Source organism: Bufo bufo, chromosome 8 (assembly GCF_905171765.1).
Source record: "Bufo bufo chromosome 8, aBufBuf1.1, whole genome shotgun sequence".
Classification (NCBI taxonomy): domain Eukaryota; kingdom Metazoa; phylum Chordata; class Amphibia; order Anura; family Bufonidae; genus Bufo; species Bufo bufo.
Window position 1 is genome coordinate 214,930,972 of NC_053396.1, and position 17,759 is coordinate 214,948,730.

Consider the following 17,759-nt stretch of genomic DNA (forward strand, 5'->3'; position numbering starts at 1 on the left):
ATGGGACTCTCAGCGAATACACGGTCACAAGCCTCCTCTCTGAATGGGGCATTTACGCACTGGTTGGTCCACTGCTGTCTATTTAAGTCCCATAAAAGTTCTTGGAGTAATGGACATGTGCACTACAGCCCCGTTTCTAAGATAGAATAAGTGGCCATTAGGATTACTGTGGTCCCAGCATTCAGACCCATTACTGTCCTGTATTGGGGCTCATGCACCCAAACTTATTTTGTTTCCGTGTCCGATCCCGTTTTTATTTTTGCGGACCGTATGCAGAACAATTCATTTCAATGGGTCTCCAAAACAAAAGTGTGCATTCTGTTTCCGTTTGTCCGTTCCGCAAATAAAAAGGAACATGTTTTATTATTGTCCGCATTATGGACAAGGATAGGATTGTTCTATTAGAGGCCAGCCTTTCTGTTCCGCAAAGTACTGCATGCACACGGACGTCCAACTTATTTTTTGGTGGTGGTGGTATGCATGAGCCCTTGATCATCTAGCCTGTAGATAGCTAATGAATATTTTTTGTCTGATAACCCTTTTTAAGCCCTTTAAGACTGCAGAGGTGGTTACATTCTAGGAGGTGCATCAATGTACAAGACTTTCAAGTACAGCAATCAGAAAACGGTTGTCTCTCCCAAAACTGTTTCAATGCGGCAGAGAAGAGCCGCTCCAACAAGACGTCCGTTCAGTCACCCATAGAACCCAAATTCTATCTGAATGATATTTTTGAATAATTGCTAATAACAATTCTTGTGTTCTGCATCCAGATGACAAAGTAGAAGCTGGGCTTCAACTTTTTAACTCCTGAGCTCTTTTTTATCTCTTGTCCCCATTGTTCAGTAGCTCACCCATTGTGTCTGAACCTTCCTTGACTCTATATTCACCGACATTAATGAAGTCTACCATCTCCTCTACAATATGCTGAAGGACACCTCATCTGAACCATTCCTCTTATCCATTCTGCAGCATTTTCTACTCATCCGCAACGACTATTACATCAGGTAGGACTCATTGTTTCGACTCTCCCGCGTTCATTCAAATTAATAAAGGTCGTAAAAGAAAGTTATTTCTTCCCGTGACATAAGTGTCCTTGTAAACATGTACGGCATTATTATCAACAGCCAGTAACCTTACAGTCATATATGGACACAATGGAGATGGAAAATATTAGTTTGAAAAAGTAAAAAAAAACTGAAAAACCTTGTAATAAACATAGAATTTAACATTTTAAGTTAATACTTGGGTATGTTTAACTGAAAATATAAATTCATATTTAACCCCTTCAGCCAGTTTTAACATTAGGACCCAACCTAATTTTGTAAATCTGGCATGTGTCACTTTGTTAGTAGCTTTGGAATGCTTTTACTTTATCCAACCGATTCTGAATATATTTTCTTGTGACACATTGTAATTCATGTTAAGGATACATTTGGGTTAATATGTTTTACCTTTATTTATAAAAAAATAAAATTTGCAGAAAATTAGAAAAAATTGTAAAGTAGAACTGGCTTAGTTGCCCATAGCAGCCAATCAGATTCCACCTTTCATTTTGGACAGCTCCTTTGAAAAATGAAAGGACGAATGTGATTGGTTGCTGTAGGCAACTGAGCCAGTTCTACTTTACACCAGTTTAATAAATGACCCGCTTTGTTTTCTAAATCTGAATTTCTCTGCTTTTGAGACGGAGATACCTCATAAAATAGTTCTTAATTTCCATTCTTCAAATGTCTAATTTATGGTTGGATCATTTTGTAAATGTCAACTTAGTTTTTAGGACATTAGAAGACATTGGAATTTTTGTAACAAATTTTCAAGAAAACCAACTTTAAGGGCTGATTCAAGTTGGAAGTTACTTTGATGGGCTTACATAATAGAAACCACCCATAAATTACCCCATTTTAGAAACTACACCCCTCCATGTTATTCAAAACTCATTTTAAAAACTTTGTTCTTGTGTTCAACAACAATTTTTATTTTTTTAAAGGAGGTAAAATTTCAAAATTTATTTAGCAGATTTTCCAATTTAATCCATTTTTCCTGTGACAGAGAAGGTTAGCAGCAAATCTAGTCTGAATATTGATTACCCTGGTTCTGAAATTTACAGAAACACCCTATATGTCGTTATAAATTGCTGTAAGGGCACACTGCAGGGCTCAGAAAGGAAGGAGCTGTGTTACGTTTGAAGATACCCCGAGGTATCGCTACAGTTGAAACACCCAAAAAGTCACCTTGTTTGGGAAACTGCACCCCCTCATTGAATTTATGAAGGGTTGTAGTGAATACTTTGACCAGACAGGTGTTTCAGTAATTTAGAAACACTTGAAAATATAAATTTCTCCTGAATACGGCAATCCCCCATATGTGGTCACAAACTGCTGTATGGGCACACAGCAGTACAATATGGCTTTTGGAGCATGGATTTTGCTGGAATGGTTTTTGGATGGCATTTTCCATTTGATGAGACCCTGCAGTGGAAACCCCCAAAAATTGACCCCATTTTGAAAACTACACCCCTATTTTTAAAGCGGTGCAGTGAGCATTCTGGTCACACAGGTATTTTTCAGAAATGAATCAGCAGTGGACTGTGCAAAATAAAAATTGCAAGGTTTCCACAGACATAGCACTTCAGTGCCCAGCATGCTGTGCCCAGCTCGTGCCATCTGAGACGCACCAAACCTTTTGGCTTCTTGTACATCAATGTTACTAGTTCCAGCAGGCCAGTCTGGCATAAATCAGCCTGCCGGGGCCCTCTGGATCTAACAGATATTACCATAGTACCCACCGGCCCTATTGACCGTATTTTCCAGGTAGTGACCGCATCTCCGCCGAAACCTGTTATAGTCAATGGGGCAGGCAGGCATTGCGGAAACAGATACAGAGAGCTCTGCCAGAACAGCCTGCTGGAACTATAATGCTAGTGTAAAAAAGTGAATGTGGATGTAAACTGCTGTTTGGGTACGCTGCAGGGTTCAGAAGGGAAAGACCACCTTTTGGCTTTTGCAGAACAGATTTTGATGGATTGGTTTAAAGGTGCCCATGTTGCTATTGAACAGCCTCTGGGGACCAGTACAGCCATTTACTAAGAACTAGACATGAGAGAATTCCATGTTATGAAATTCGTTCACGCTTCATTTGGTGGTAAAAGCAGAATTGCGTTATGGATTCCGTTAACACAGACCATAAAGCAATTCTACGATTGGCTTCTACCTCACACGTTTTTTTTTTGCCTTCCTCTGGATCAACTTGCAGGATAACAGGCCGAACTGGATGGACAAATGTCATTTTTCAGCCTTATGTACTATGTTACTATGTTACTAGAATGCCTTTATAGGCATTCCGTTATTCATTCTATCATAATAGAAGTCTATGGCCTGCATAACGGATCCGTCCCGTTTCCGTTATGCAGGAGAGAACTCGGGATCCGGAGAGGACTCCCCTGCATAACGGAAACGGGACAGATCCGTTTTGCAGCCCATAGACTGCTATTATGACGGAATGCCTCTAAAGGAATTGTGTTATGGTCCTTTGTAACGGAATCCATAACGCTATTCTGCTTTTACTACCAAATGAAAATATGAAATTCGCTCATCTCTACTGAGAAGCATACATTTATTATTTTCTCAATGGAGCTGTTTGAGGGCTTATTTTTTTGCAGGATGAGTTGCCATTAGAGATGAGTGAAGCGAGCTAAAAAATTTGTTATAATACTGTACGGAGATTCTTCTCTGTACAGTATTAGAATGTATGGGCTCTGATGATCCGAAGTAAGCTATTCACGAAGTCGCGCGAGACTTAGTTGAATAACTTCGGTAATTGATTATTACTAAAGATGAGTGAATTGAATCAGACAAAGTGGAATTTGATCCGAATTTCAGGAAAAGTTACATTTGCAACGAATGCGAATTTCCTTGCGATTCGTGGTAACGAATCGCAATTTTTCCAAAAATGGTGTGAGGACATGGGGCAAGGAACTCTGGGAAGGCGGGATCACCCAGATTGACATGCATGCATACCGCCAATCAGCAGCTAGCCAGCCCTGTGATGTCACAGCCCTATAAATACGGCAGCCATTTTAGATTCTGCCATTTTCCAGCGTTCTGAGTGCTGGGACAGACGCGTGAAGGCGCTAGGGACAGCTATTGGAAAAACCTCTGTTTAAAAAAAAAACTAAAAAAAGATTTATAAGTGCAGGGAAAGGATAGGGAGGAATAATTTCACAGCATCTTAGTGCAGGGAGAGTTATCAGAAGGCACTAGGGACAGTGCTAGAAAAGCGATTTACAAGAGCAGGGACAGATTATTTGGGGATCCAAATAGCCATTATACAGCTCGGTCATTCCAGCTATTTGTTATTGGGCTGCAAGTGTTATGTTGAAAAGCCTTTAGTGGCTTATATTTGTGGAAAAAGAAAAATATATACGCATTTCACTTTGCAGTTATATGCGGTGAAAGCGTTTAGTGATGTATTTCAGTAAAATTTTTTATATATATACGCACGTCACTGTTGTGGTTATTTGTGGTAAAAGCGTTTAGTGGCCTATTTCAGTACAAAAAGAAAAATATATTTGTCGCTTTTAGGGTTGTTTTAATTTGCTTTTAATTTATTTAGTTCAACTAAAAGTACGTCAGACAGAGAAGTGCCAGGCCTTGCACAGAGGAGTGGCAGCAGCCTCAATGTTTCTGCCGCAGTCAGAGGTTGCAGCAGAGTAAGGGGTCATGGCAGTAGGAGTCGCAGCGAGAGGCCTGAGCTCCCGGTGTCATCTAGCGGTCGTGACTTGACCAGCAATCCAGCGGTTCTTGATTGGTTAACTCGGTCATTCACTTCATCCCAAGTGACATCAGACACCCCCAGCCAAGAGTCGGTGGGTTCGTCAGACACAACCCTTAGTTGGCATGGCCCGGGAGCAGGCCCTGTGCCCTCACTTGTCTTCAACCTGCCTCTGTCCTTTTCTGTTCCCTCACCGCGAGAAGTTCTATATGCTGTGGGCTCAGATCCACTTTTCAGCGAGGAAGAGCTACTAGACGGCGGTCAGCAGCTACTGCCCAGCCAAGATCTGGAGGAGACATCCACCGCTTCCTCCGCTAGGCGGGCAAGTAGTGATGAGGAGAGTGGCGTGGAATCTGGTGTTGCGAGCGGTCAGCTACTGACCCAGATAGCGTTGAGGAGGTGTCACGGTGGGGAGCTGTTACTAAGCCCGAAAACAGGGATAGGGAGCAGGTCACCTCCTATAGCCGCCCTAATCCAGACCCTGATCTCCTGACCGTATGAGCGCCCCCTAAAAGTGGGAGGGCTCATACACTCGAACCTGGATCCTACTGACCCTAACAGTCCCTTGCATAGGGGTCAGGAATAGGAGACAACCGTTTCCTCAAGGAAACAGAACAACCGGAGTCTCCAGCGGCCTAGTAACAAAAGGGAAAAGATAGAGTCAGCAACAACTGAACGGCAGGTAAGCACCTGGAGAAACAACAGCACACCAGAACAGCAAACACTTACCTGCCGCAGCAAAGATGGAAAAACACCAAAACAACCTGGACCCCCATGTGGACACCGATGCAAGGTGGCTCCAGGCAAGGATGCAAATATATTTTAGATTCAACAACAGACTGGGGAAAATATCAATCATCCATGCAGACCACAACACCAAACAGACCTGACATGGAACACCAGACATGACATAAACCACACCAAACAACATAACAGGTGAGGAGGGGAAAGGAGACAAAAGGAGACAAACGATGTCCAACTAGGATGCCCTCACACTGGAAAGATGACACATCCAGAAAGGAGCAGAGTTCCAACACATATACAGGCAAACAACGATCTGACCTACAGGCTCACAACACAGTATAAAAAAGAGCCAGAGGCCACACCCAGCTCCACCAAGCACACATCTTAACCCCGAACACACCAGGATGGGAAGGGACACACAACTTAAAGGGGAAGTGTCAAAACATGCAAAACAACATGTTGCCACAAGCATGCACGGCAAAAGTGTCATGGTCCACTATACCAGACCATGACACAGCCGTGACAGGAGGACATCAGTGATGTGAAGACAGTACTCGATGATGATTAGAGATGAGCAAATTTTTCTTAAAATTTGATTCGGCCAGTTCGCCAAATTTTTCGGAAAAATTCGCTTTGATCCGAATTTATTTGCGGCGAATCGCGTTAAAAATGGCTATTTCCTGGCTGCAGAGTGCCTTTATAGCACGCATAGGGAGTCTGCTTTCGTAGTGAATTAATACTGTGAGTCCATATGACATGCAGATGACAGGCGTCGCTCTTAGAATCACTGCACACTTCACTTATTTGGGCAGTTACGGGGCCAAAACTGACCAAGTATGAACTCAGCCTTACAGGTCGATGTTAGTGCCAAGAAGAAGCGCACTCCTTTTACACTGTCGTCAGCTGATTCCACATAGATGTCTACAGAACCTGTTCTAATGAACTCTTATACAAGTAGAGCCCCCCGACAGAGTGGAGAGGGTGTCAGCAGTAAGTTTGTGTTCACGTCACTGATTATTTTGCCCTTCCTCTGATCCGTCAGAACAATAACCACCAAAAAAAGGATCCTGTCTGTGGAGCATCCGCCTTCACTCGGTAAGCATTTGCTCAATAATCCATCAGTATTGCTAATGCCAAAAAAAACAGGACTGGATCTAAAACAGAGATGACACGTGAATGGAATATTTGCATGTCTTCTGTGTTTTGTACCCACTCCTGCTTTTGGCTACCAAATCATAAGCCAATTCTGATGCGACCATACAGACCTTACAGCTGCTACACAGACAGGATCCGTTGTGCGTCTCATTTTTCTTTCCTTCTGTCAGATCAGAAGTGTCAAATAAATGATAATGTCAGCCAGGCCCAAAATAGTGGACCAGTCATGAAGTGGGGAGGGTGGGAACAGCATAAGAAGTCCACAGAGTGGACCTATCACATAGTGGTGAGGTGGAAGCAGCATGAGGAGGCCACCGAGTGGCACAATGACGGAGTCTGGAGTTGGCTGCAGCATGAGGAGGCCACAGAGTGACACAACAACAGAATCTGGAGGTGGCAGCAGCATCAGGAGGAGACCACAGAGCAGCACAATGACAGTCTGGAGGTGGCAGCAGAATCAGGGGGCCACAGAGTGGCACAATGACAGGGTCTGGAGGGGGAAGCAGTATGAGGAGGCCGCCGAGTGGCACAATGATGGAGTCTGGAGGTGGCAGCAGCATGAGTAGGCCACAGAGTGGCACAACAGAGTCTGCAGGTGGCAGCAGAATCAAGAGGCCACAGAGTGGCACAATAACAGAGTTTGGAGGTGGCAGCAGCATGAGGAAGCCACAGAATGGCACAGTGACAGAGTGTCGATCGACCCAGATACTTCTGGGGGAACCTGCCTGCCATGAACAGGTCTCTAGTAGCTACAGACAATGAGAAGACAAAGCGTCAAAATAGCTTTGAGGCCGGAAGAGTCGCGTAGTTCATCAAGATACATCACTAAAGATTTTTCGCATATAACCACAGCATAAATTTTGTTTTTCGACCAAAATACTTCAATAAAGATTTTACCGCATATAACCGCAGCGCAGACCGCATGTGCAGTGTGCCCTCCATCAATTTCAGAGCTCCGTTCTCGGTGTAGGTGAGGGATACGCACCTATCAGACAATGGGGGCATATCTTTTTTACCTCATTAGGCTACATGCACACGACCGTATGTGTTTTGTGGTCCGCAAAAAAAATTATGAAGTTCCGTATGACATTAGTTTTTTTGGCGGATCCATTGTAATAATGCCTATCCTTGTCCGCAAACTAGAAAAAAAAAGGACATGCACTATTATTTTGGTGGAGCAACAGAACGGACATACTGATGCGGACAGCACACGGTGTGCTGTCTGCGTCGTTTGCGGACCCATTGAAATTAATGGGTCCGCATCCTATCCGCAAAAAAATAACGGAACGGACACGGAAACAAACAACGTTCGTGTGCATGTAGCCTTAGACTGGAGTAGTGGTTGGGTGTAGGTGGAGAATGTTTCTGCTGCTATCCACCCAGGCATAAGGTTAAATAATCAGAAGGAAAATGGGAAATAAGTGCCATAACTGTCACTTACCGCCCTCGTGGTTATGCATGTGAAGAATCTCAGCCGTCCCGACAACAAAACCTTGATGAGACGTGTTCTACAGACGAGGGTGTCCATGAGAATCCCTGTAGTAATGCTCGACCCCAGATCACCTTGTGCATTATTATCATGAAGTTTCCTTGGCTGATTCTGTTTCTTATAAACAATCAGCATAACTTTTTGTGATCTTATGATGCTCTCGCCACTTTTTGAAAAGTGTGTGGAAAAGTATGAGTGGTTAGCTAGGCAAGTAGGTGCATGAAAAATTACAGAACAAGATGCAAAACATAGAAAGATACAAAGCAAGTAGGTGCATGCCGGCTTTACAGTATCTTAAAATGTCAAGATCTCATTCTTGTAGGGGGTAACATCAACAGTTATTTTTAAAGGTGCACCACATTAGATTTTATGTGCAAATAAAAGGGACTTTAAAAATTCCCCTTGTGATAAATACCAGACCCCCCCTTCCCCTTCCCCACCCGTGACAGCCACTCTGTCCAGAAAAATCAGTTCTGAATAATTTCATAATATATCTGAATAGGGAAACTTAGATAAATGCTATAATATAATTACAGTCGCATTATGCTACCACTAGGGGGAGCTAACTAAATATAGATTTTTGCAGCTAGCATCAAATGCATTGGGGGCTGTATAGAGCTGTATGTAAGTTTACGGGGGTTGTAAATATACAGTCCTGCCTCCCAGATACAGTAGGTAGTAGAAATAAGATGGATGGTTGGATGAATAAATGAAGATAGACTGATTGCCTTTATTGTGCTCCAGAGCAGCAATCCTAGTTCTGTGTATTTGTCCAGTTTATTTATTATTTCGGCAGCAGAATTGCTTGCAGAGAATCCCCAGTAGCAGCAAATTCTAACTGACTGAATTTGAAATTGATTTTGCAATGCAAATCTGTAAAAAATCTGCATGTAAGTCCACGTGTGGATATTGCAGGGGATTTTGCCATTGAAAATCCACCCCATGTAGCCATCCCCTTATAGGGGTTTTTCAACTTCAGTATAATTTTTAAAATACTTCTCCTCCACCCATAGTGACCTGTCACGGGAGGTGTACTTACATGCTCTCTGATGCTTGGTTTCAGCACCAAAAGTCCATCACTGTCTTCAATGCACTTTGGTCCCTATATATACACTATCTGCACGGATGGAGTCACATATGCCACTGCCACCAATTACTGGGTGCAGCAGCAATGAATTTACAGTAATATCAGAATTTAACATCTAAGGACTAAAGAATAGTCAAAACAGTGAGGATCCCACCGGGATCGAAGCGAGCATTGGGGAGCAGAAAGGTATCTTGTTGGTGGTGGTGGTGGGGTACCTACAACCTGCACTTGACCTCTGCAACCAATCACTGTCTACTGACTGCCACAGTCATGTGTGGGTAGTCACAATGCCATCACTGCAGGTGGGAGCTCCAGTACATGGGGAAATTTTCCAGGTAAGTAATAACTTTATTTTATCACATTCCCTGCTTTTTGACAGAATGTCCAGGACAGCCCCTTTAAGGGTTGTGATTGTCCCATTGTGATTATTTTGTGATCCTATTAGATCTTCCCGTTTAATGAACATGGTGACATTACAATGCATTAGGTTTGTGTTTTGCAGCAGTTTTTTTTCTATATTCTTCTCTTTCTTTTTTTGCAAGGTCACGTTAACGTGCGCCTGGAAATCAATAGGTCCTGTTAGTTTTTACATAAACCAATTCTGTCAACAAAAAAGGCACAAGAAAAATCACCTTGTTTTTTTTAATGACACGAAGAAGCATTATTGACAGCAATGTAATAACCGGGGATGCGAGATATCACTCTTATGTACAGCATCAATATTTATGAGCAGCACCGAATGGATTATCCTTCTAGTTAGGATTTTAAAGAGACAGCATCTTTACTTTTTGCAAAGGTCTCTGGGAAGAGAGGGGGGGGGGGGTGTGAGGTTCGGTGACGCAGGTGGCCATTTCTTCATTGATCCAAATTAAACTGCAGTAACTTGGACCTAAATCATGGGAAGTGTTGCGACAATTGAGATTGCAACATATTTTGTATGTTAATGTTATTCCCCCCCCCCCCAATTGATGAGATCATTGAGCTTACACAGCCCTCTAATGATAATGAGATGACTCTAGTGACTCAACCTCCTAACGATAATGAAATGACTCTCAAAAGATAATGCAAGGACTGTGGTGGCCAAGCCCTCTAATGATAACGAGATGACTGTGGTGGCCAAGCCCTCTATTAATAACGAGATGACTGTGGCGGCCAAGCCCTCTATTAATAACGAGATGACTGTGGTGGCCAAGCCCTCTATTGATAACGAGATGACTGTGGTGGCCAAGCCCTCTAATGATAACGAGATGACTGTGGTGGCCCAGCCCTCTATTGATAACAAGATGACTGTGGTGGCTAAGCCCTCTAATGACAATGAAATGACTCTGGTGGCCAAGCCCTCTCTAATGATAATAAGATGTCTCTTGTGATCGAGTCCTCTAATGATCTGAGATGACACTGCTGACACGGTCCTCTAATGATAATCAGACGACTCTTGTGACCTAGCCCTCTAATGATATGGGATGACTCAACTGACATGGTCCTCTAATGATAATCAGATGACTCTTGTGACACAGCCCTCTAATGATATGGGATGACTCAGCTGACATGGTCCTCTAATGATAGTGAGATGACTCTAGTGACCCAGCCCTCTAGTGATATGGGATGACTAAGCTAACATGATCCTTTAATGATAGTGAGATGATTTTAGTGACCCAGCCCTCTAATGATATGGGATAACTCAGCTGACATGGTCCTCTAATGATAGTAAGATGATTCTAGTGACCCAGCCCTCTAATGTTATGGGATAACTCAGCTGACATAGTTCTCTAATGATAGTGAGATGATTCTAGTGACCCAGCCCTCTAATGATATAGAATAACTCAGCTGACATGGTCCTATAATGATAGTGAGATGACTCTAGTGACCCAGCCCTCTAATGATATGGGATAACTCAGCTGACATGGTCCTCTAATGATAGTAAGATGTGTCTAGTGACCCCGCCCTCTAATGATATGGGATAACTCAACTGACATGGTCCTCTAATGATAGTGAGATGACTCTAGTGACCCAGCCCTCTAATGATATGGGATAACTCAGCTGACATGGTCCTCTAATGATAGTGAGATGACTCTTGTGACCCAGCTCTGTAATGATATGGGATGAATCAGCTGACATAGTCCTCTAATGATAGTGAGATCACTCTAGTGACCCAGCCCTGTAATGATATAGAATAACTCAGCTGACATGGTCCTCTAATGATAGTGAGATGACTCTAGTGACCCAGCCCTCTAATGATAATTAAACGACTCTACTGCCTCCGCTCCATTCTGCACAGCAAAGCTGAAAAGCAAGCTGCAGACCAATGGAAGGATCAGCACAAGGTCTCTGTTCTAGTGCCGATTGTGACAAGTAAAAGATTTTGCATTTGTTACTAAAAAAGTAGACATATAAAGAAATAAAAATAAAAAAAATCAAATTTTTCTTAAAATATATATGCTTTTAATAATAAAAAAAACTTTACATATTTTCCCATTTTCTGATGATGTTGTCCCCTTAAAGGATTCCCCCCACACCCTGGAGCTACCTGATTATTAAACCTAAAGCCCTAACATTTAATGAGAAAACCAATCCTGGCACAAGATTAAGACTTCTAAAGCTCTGCTGCAATAAGGATGCCTCTTCCTGTCGACTAGGGCTATTTTTATCCGTTCAGAAGCCGCACAACAGATTCAGGTTCCAGTTCCATATGCAAATGGCACGTCGTCTTAATGCCTGTTGTAAAGTAGCATTCATTCCTCCAAGACATTTGCAAAATAACAATAGGGACAGATGTGAATTTTGAATATTCAAATACAGTCATCTGTAGATACTGCATTGTATGCACTGAATAACATTTTTTTTTCGGCGCCATAAAATGAATTCCCAGCTTTAAGTGTCTATTTCTCCTGACTATTGTATTTTTTTTTATTATTATTATTTGCCTGCTGAGTACGCCAGCTGATGGGGAAATGTGCAGCACCCTTTATCACTGCCGATTCCTCCACCCCTTATGCAAAGCGTATCTGGTCCTCAAGAACATATGGCTTTGCATTGTCTTAATACTGAATAGATCATTTGAACTGGATGAATGCTGTAGGTGAAGCACTGTCATTTGATTTTACATAATCAGTAAAAGTTGAGTTGTCTTTTTTTCCAGTTAAAAAAAAAAAGACAATAGTCGTGAACACTTGTGTGGGATTGTGCTTCTAAATGCGTTCAGCTGTGCCGTCTGATATTTCTTTCTCTCCTTAGAAATATTTGGTTGTAATTAAAAAAAAATAGTGACATTTTCTGATCTCCACCTTGTCCCGATCACCTAATAACTGTAATAATTAGCCTATCGTGCTTGCTCTGGGGTTGCCACAGTAACCTCAACAGACAGCAGTTTAAGCTTCCTGTCATGTGACCTACATTCATGTTAACACAATTGTATCAGTGGAAGTCATGTGATAGGATGTCCAAGATTGTTTGCTGAAGCTCCCGTGGCAACCCCAGAGCAAGCACGATACATACATTTCTCCAGAAATAAGAAGTGGATTTAAAAAAAATGTATTAGCCATTTTGAAAGTACAATTCCTGTGTTAGGAGCCTAATGAGATAAAACCTTTAGGGCTGATGCACATGACCGTAATCGGCCTGGGAAAGACGGTCCGTGTGTTGGCCGCATTTCTCTGGCTGACCACGGCTCCCCTGACCTGAGCTGGCTGTATCATAGTAATTTATGAAATATAAAAGGCAGTTGTCCGTTTTGGTGCATGGTTGTCTCTCTGGAATACATACTAGGTGTTATCCTCACTGTTAACCATTTATATTCCCTCTCAGGCCTCAGTACTATAAGGTCATAGATGAATGTGTTGGACAAATCGTGCTACAATGTGGAGGAATGGATCCCGACTTCAAATACAAAGGACGGCTGGACGTAGATTTCTCTCATTTAGTTGGTGAGTGGCAATGACATCTGGCTGAACTGCCTTTAAAAGGGTTTTCCAGGTGCCTGTTATTGATGACCTATCCTCAGGACAGGACATCAATATCTGATCAGTGGGGGCCTGACACCCTTCACCTAGGTTTGAATGGGGCAGGAAGCACAGCTCCGTTCAAAGCATAGTGGCCATGCCGGGTTACTGCAGCTTAGCTCCCATTCACCTCAGTAGGAGCTAAGGTGCAGGAACCTAGCACAGCTACCACACTTTGAATGGAGCGGCTCTTCCTGTTCCATTCTGTCATGGTCTTACCTGCTTGCTGCTCTCATTCGTTTGACATGTGCTGGCGGCCATCTTGGGTCCTGGGTTTCTTGTAGCCTTCCACCCTGCGGCTCCTCCTTCCCCTGGGAGGAGCTGGATGCCTAGCTCATATATAGGAGGTCTGTGGCTTCAGTTCCTTGCTTGGTCCTCTTGTGTTCACATGCTTCTAAGTCTGCTGCTGCTTCTGGTTCCTGATCCTGGCCTCGTCTGACTACCCTGCTGGTTCCTGATCCTGGCTTCGTCTGACTACCCTGCTGGTTCCTGATCCTGGCTTCGTCTGACTACCCTGCTGGTTCCTGATCCTGGCTTCGTCTGACTACCCTTCTGGTTCCTGACCTCTGGCTTCGCAAAGACTCTGCTCGGTTTCACCATCCGTTTGGACTTTTGCTTTACAGCTTTATTTTCAATAAAGCCTTCTTATTTTCACTTATCTCTTGTTGTACGTCTGGTTCATGGTTCCGTGACACATTCAAAGTGCTAGTTCCTGCATCGGAGGCTGCAGGGAAGAGATGATCGGTGGAAGTAGGGAGTGTTGGACCCTTACTGGTGAATTATTATGACCTATCCATAGAATAGGTCATCAATAGCAAGAGCCTGGAAAACTCCTTTAATAATTGATATGGGTACTAGTGATGAGCGGCAGGGGTCATATTCGAATTTGCGATATTTCGCGAATATTTTGTAGAATATTCGTCGAATATTCGTTATATTCTACGATTTTTTTCACACAAAAAAAATGGCAAGTTAATGATCGCATAATATGCGAATTTTCGTAATGCAAATTTTTATCACAAATTTTTCAATTGCCAAGTAAAAACATGATTCATCCCTGTTTCTTGCTTGTGGGCCAATGAGTCATAGCACTATATCGAATATATTTGTTTTTTCGAATATTCGGTATATTCTAAAACAAGAATATATAGCAATATAGCGAATATTCTGAAAAAAAACGAATATATAGAGCAATTTAGCTAATATAGTGTTATAATCTTTTTTTTATAGTTTAATTTTTTTCTCATCTGAAGCTCAGATTGGAAAAAAATTTCAACTATTAGACAAAGAAGATTATAGCACTATATTAGCTAAATTGCTCTATATTCTTTTTTTTTCGAATATTCGCTATATTGCTATATATTCTTGTTTTAGCAATATATAGCAATATTCAAAAAAACGAATATAGAGCAATTTAGCTAATATAGTGCTATAATCTTTTTTTTAATAATTGTAATTTTTTTTCCAATCTGAACTTCAGATGAGAAAAAAATTACAGCTATTAGACAAAGAAGAATATAGCACTATACACTGCGTGCAGAATTATTAGGCAAATGAGTATTTTGACCACATCATCCTCTTTATGCATGTTGTCTTACTCCAAGCTGTATAGGCTCGAAAGCCTACTACCAATTAAGCATATTAGGTGATGTGCATCTCTGTAATGAGAAGGGGTGTGGTCTAATGACATCAACACCCTATATTAGGTGTGCATAATTATTAGGCAACTTCCTTTCCTTTGGCAAAATGGGTCAAAATAAGGACTTGACAGGCTCAGAAAAGTCAAAAATAGTGAGATATCTTGCAGAGGGATGCAGCACTCTTAAAATTGCAAAGCTTCTGAAGCGTGATCATCGAACAATCAAGCGTTTCATTCAAAATAGTCAACAGGGTCGCAAGAAGCGTGTGGAAAAACCAAGGCGCAAAATAACTGCCCATGAACTGAGAAAAGTCAAGCGTGCAGCTGCCAAGATGCCACTTGCCACCAGTTTGGCCATATTTCAGAGCTGCAACATCACTGGAGTGCCCAAAAGCACAAGGTGTGCAATACTCAGAGACATGGCCAAGGTAAGAAAGGCTGAAAGACGACCACCACTGAACAAGACACACAAGCTGAAACATCAAGACTGATTTTTCTAAGGTTTTATGGACTGATGAAATGAGAGTGAGTCTTGATGGGCCAGATGGATGGGCCCGTGGCTGGATTGGTAAAGGGCAGAGAGCTCCAGTCCGACTCAGACGCCAGCAAGGTGGAGGTTGAGTACTGGTTTGGGCTGGTATCATCAAAGATGAGCTTGTGGGGCCTTTTCGGGTTGAGGATGGAGTCAAGCTCAACTCCCAGTCCTACTGCCAGTTTCTGGAAGACACCTTCTTCAAGCAGTGGTACAGGAAGAAGTCTGCATCCTTCAAGAAAAACATGATTTTCTTGCAGGACAATGCTCCATCGCACGCGTCCAAGTACTCCACAGCGTGGCTGGCAAGAAAGGGTATAAAAGAAGAAAATCTAATGACATGGCCTCCTTGTTCACCTGATCTGAACCCCATTGAGAACCTGTGGTCCATCATCAAATGTGAGATTTACAAGGAGGGAAAACAGTACACCTCTCTGAACAATGTCTGGGAGGCTGTGGTTGCTGCTGCACGCAATGTTGATGGTGAACAGATCAAAACACTGACAGAATCCATGGATGGCAGGCTTTTGAGTGTCCTTGCAAAGAAAGGTGGCTATATTGGTCACTGATTTGTTTTTGTTTTGTTTTTGAATGACAGAAATGTATATTTGTGAATGTTGAGATGTTATATTGGTTTCACTGGTAAAAATAAATAATTGAAATGGGTATATATTTGTTTTTTGTTAAGTTGCCTAATAATTATGCACAGTAATAGTCACCTGCACACACAGATATCCCCCTAAAATAGCTAAAACTAAAAACAAACTAAAAACTACTTCCAAAAATATTCAGCTTTGATATTAATGAGTTTTTTGGGTTCATTGAGAACATGGTTGTTGTTCAATAATAAAATTAATCCTCAAAAATACAACTTGCCTAATAATTCTGCACTCCCTGTATTAGCTAAATTGCTCTATATTCGTTTTTTTTTTAATATTCACTATATTGCTATATATTCTTGTTTTAGAATATTACGAATATTCTAAAAAACTAATATATTTATTGGCCTACAAGCTAGTAGCAGGGAGGGATCATGAGTGCTGATTAAAAAAAAATCTTGAATATTCGAAATTACGATTATATATATCACTATACACTGCGTGCAGAATTATTAGGCAAATGAGTATTTTGACCACATCATCCTCTTTATGCATGTTGTCTTACTCCAAGCTGTATAGGCTCGAAAGCCTACTACCAATTAAGCATATTAGGTGATGTGCATCTCTGTAATGAGAAGGGGTGTGGTCTAATGACATCAACACCCTATATTAGGTGTGCATAATTATTAGGCAACTTCCTTTCCTTTGGCAAAATGGGTCAAAAGAAGGACTTGACAGGCTCAGAAAAGTCAAAAATAGTGAGATATCTTGCAGAGGGATGCAGCACTCTTAAAATTGCAAAGCTTCTGAAGCGTGATCATCGAACAATCAAGCGTTTCATTCAAAATAGTCAACAGGGTCGCAAGAAGCGTGTGGAAAAACCAAGGCGCAAAATAACTGCCAATGAACTGAGAAAAGTCAAGCGTGCAGCTGCCAAGATGCCACTTGCCACCAGTTTGGCCATATTTCAGAGCTGCAACATCACTGGAGTGCCCAAAAGCACAAGGTGTGCAATACTCAGAGACATGGCCAAGGTAAGAAAGGCTGAAAGACGACCACCACTGAACAAGACACACAAGCTGAAACGTCAAGACTGGGCCAAGAAATATCTCAAGACTGATTTTTCTAAGGTTTTATGGACTGATGAAATGAGAGTGAGTCTTGATGGGCCAGATGGATGGGCCCGTGGCTGGATTGGTAAAGGGCAGAGAGCTCCAGTCCGACTCAGACGCCAGCAAGGTGGAGGTTGAGTACTGGTTTGGGCTGGTATCATCAAAGATGAGCTTGTGGGGCCTTTTCTGGAAGACACCTTCTTCAAGCAGTGGTACAGGAAGAAGTCTGCATCCTTCAAGAAAAACATGATTTTCTTGCAGGACAATGCTCCATCGCACGCGTCCAAGTACTCCACAGCGTGGCTGGCAAGAAAGGGTATAAAAGAAGAAAATCTAATGACATGGCCTCCTTGTTCACCTGATCTGAACCCCATTGAGAACCTGTGGTCCATCATCAAATGTGAGATTTACAAGGAGGGAAAACAGTACACCTCTCTGAACAATGTCTGGGAGGCTGTGGTTGCTGCTGCACGCAATGTTGATGGTGAACAGATCAAAACACTGACAGAATCCATGGATGGCAGGCTTTTGAGTGTCCTTGCAAAGAAAGGTGGCTATATTGGTCACTGATTTGTTTTTGTTTTGTTTTTGAATGTCAGAAATGTATATTTGTGAATGTTGAGATGTTATATTG

General features: G+C 42.2%; 1 protein-coding gene across 4 annotated transcripts in view; it reads left to right on the forward strand.

Annotated features, from left to right (window-relative positions):
* DIAPH2 (diaphanous related formin 2) overlaps positions 1 to 17,759 on the forward strand; it is a 1,253,176-nt gene that overhangs the window by 322,573 nt on the left and 912,844 nt on the right. For all 4 annotated transcript variants that reach the window (XM_040442348.1, XM_040442349.1, XM_040442347.1 and 1 more), the window contains 2 exons: positions 888 to 1,004; positions 13,050 to 13,168. In XM_040442348.1, the coding sequence (XP_040298282.1) occupies positions 888 to 1,004; positions 13,050 to 13,168 (236 nt within the window). The remainder of the gene's footprint in view (positions 1 to 887; positions 1,005 to 13,049; positions 13,169 to 17,759) is intronic.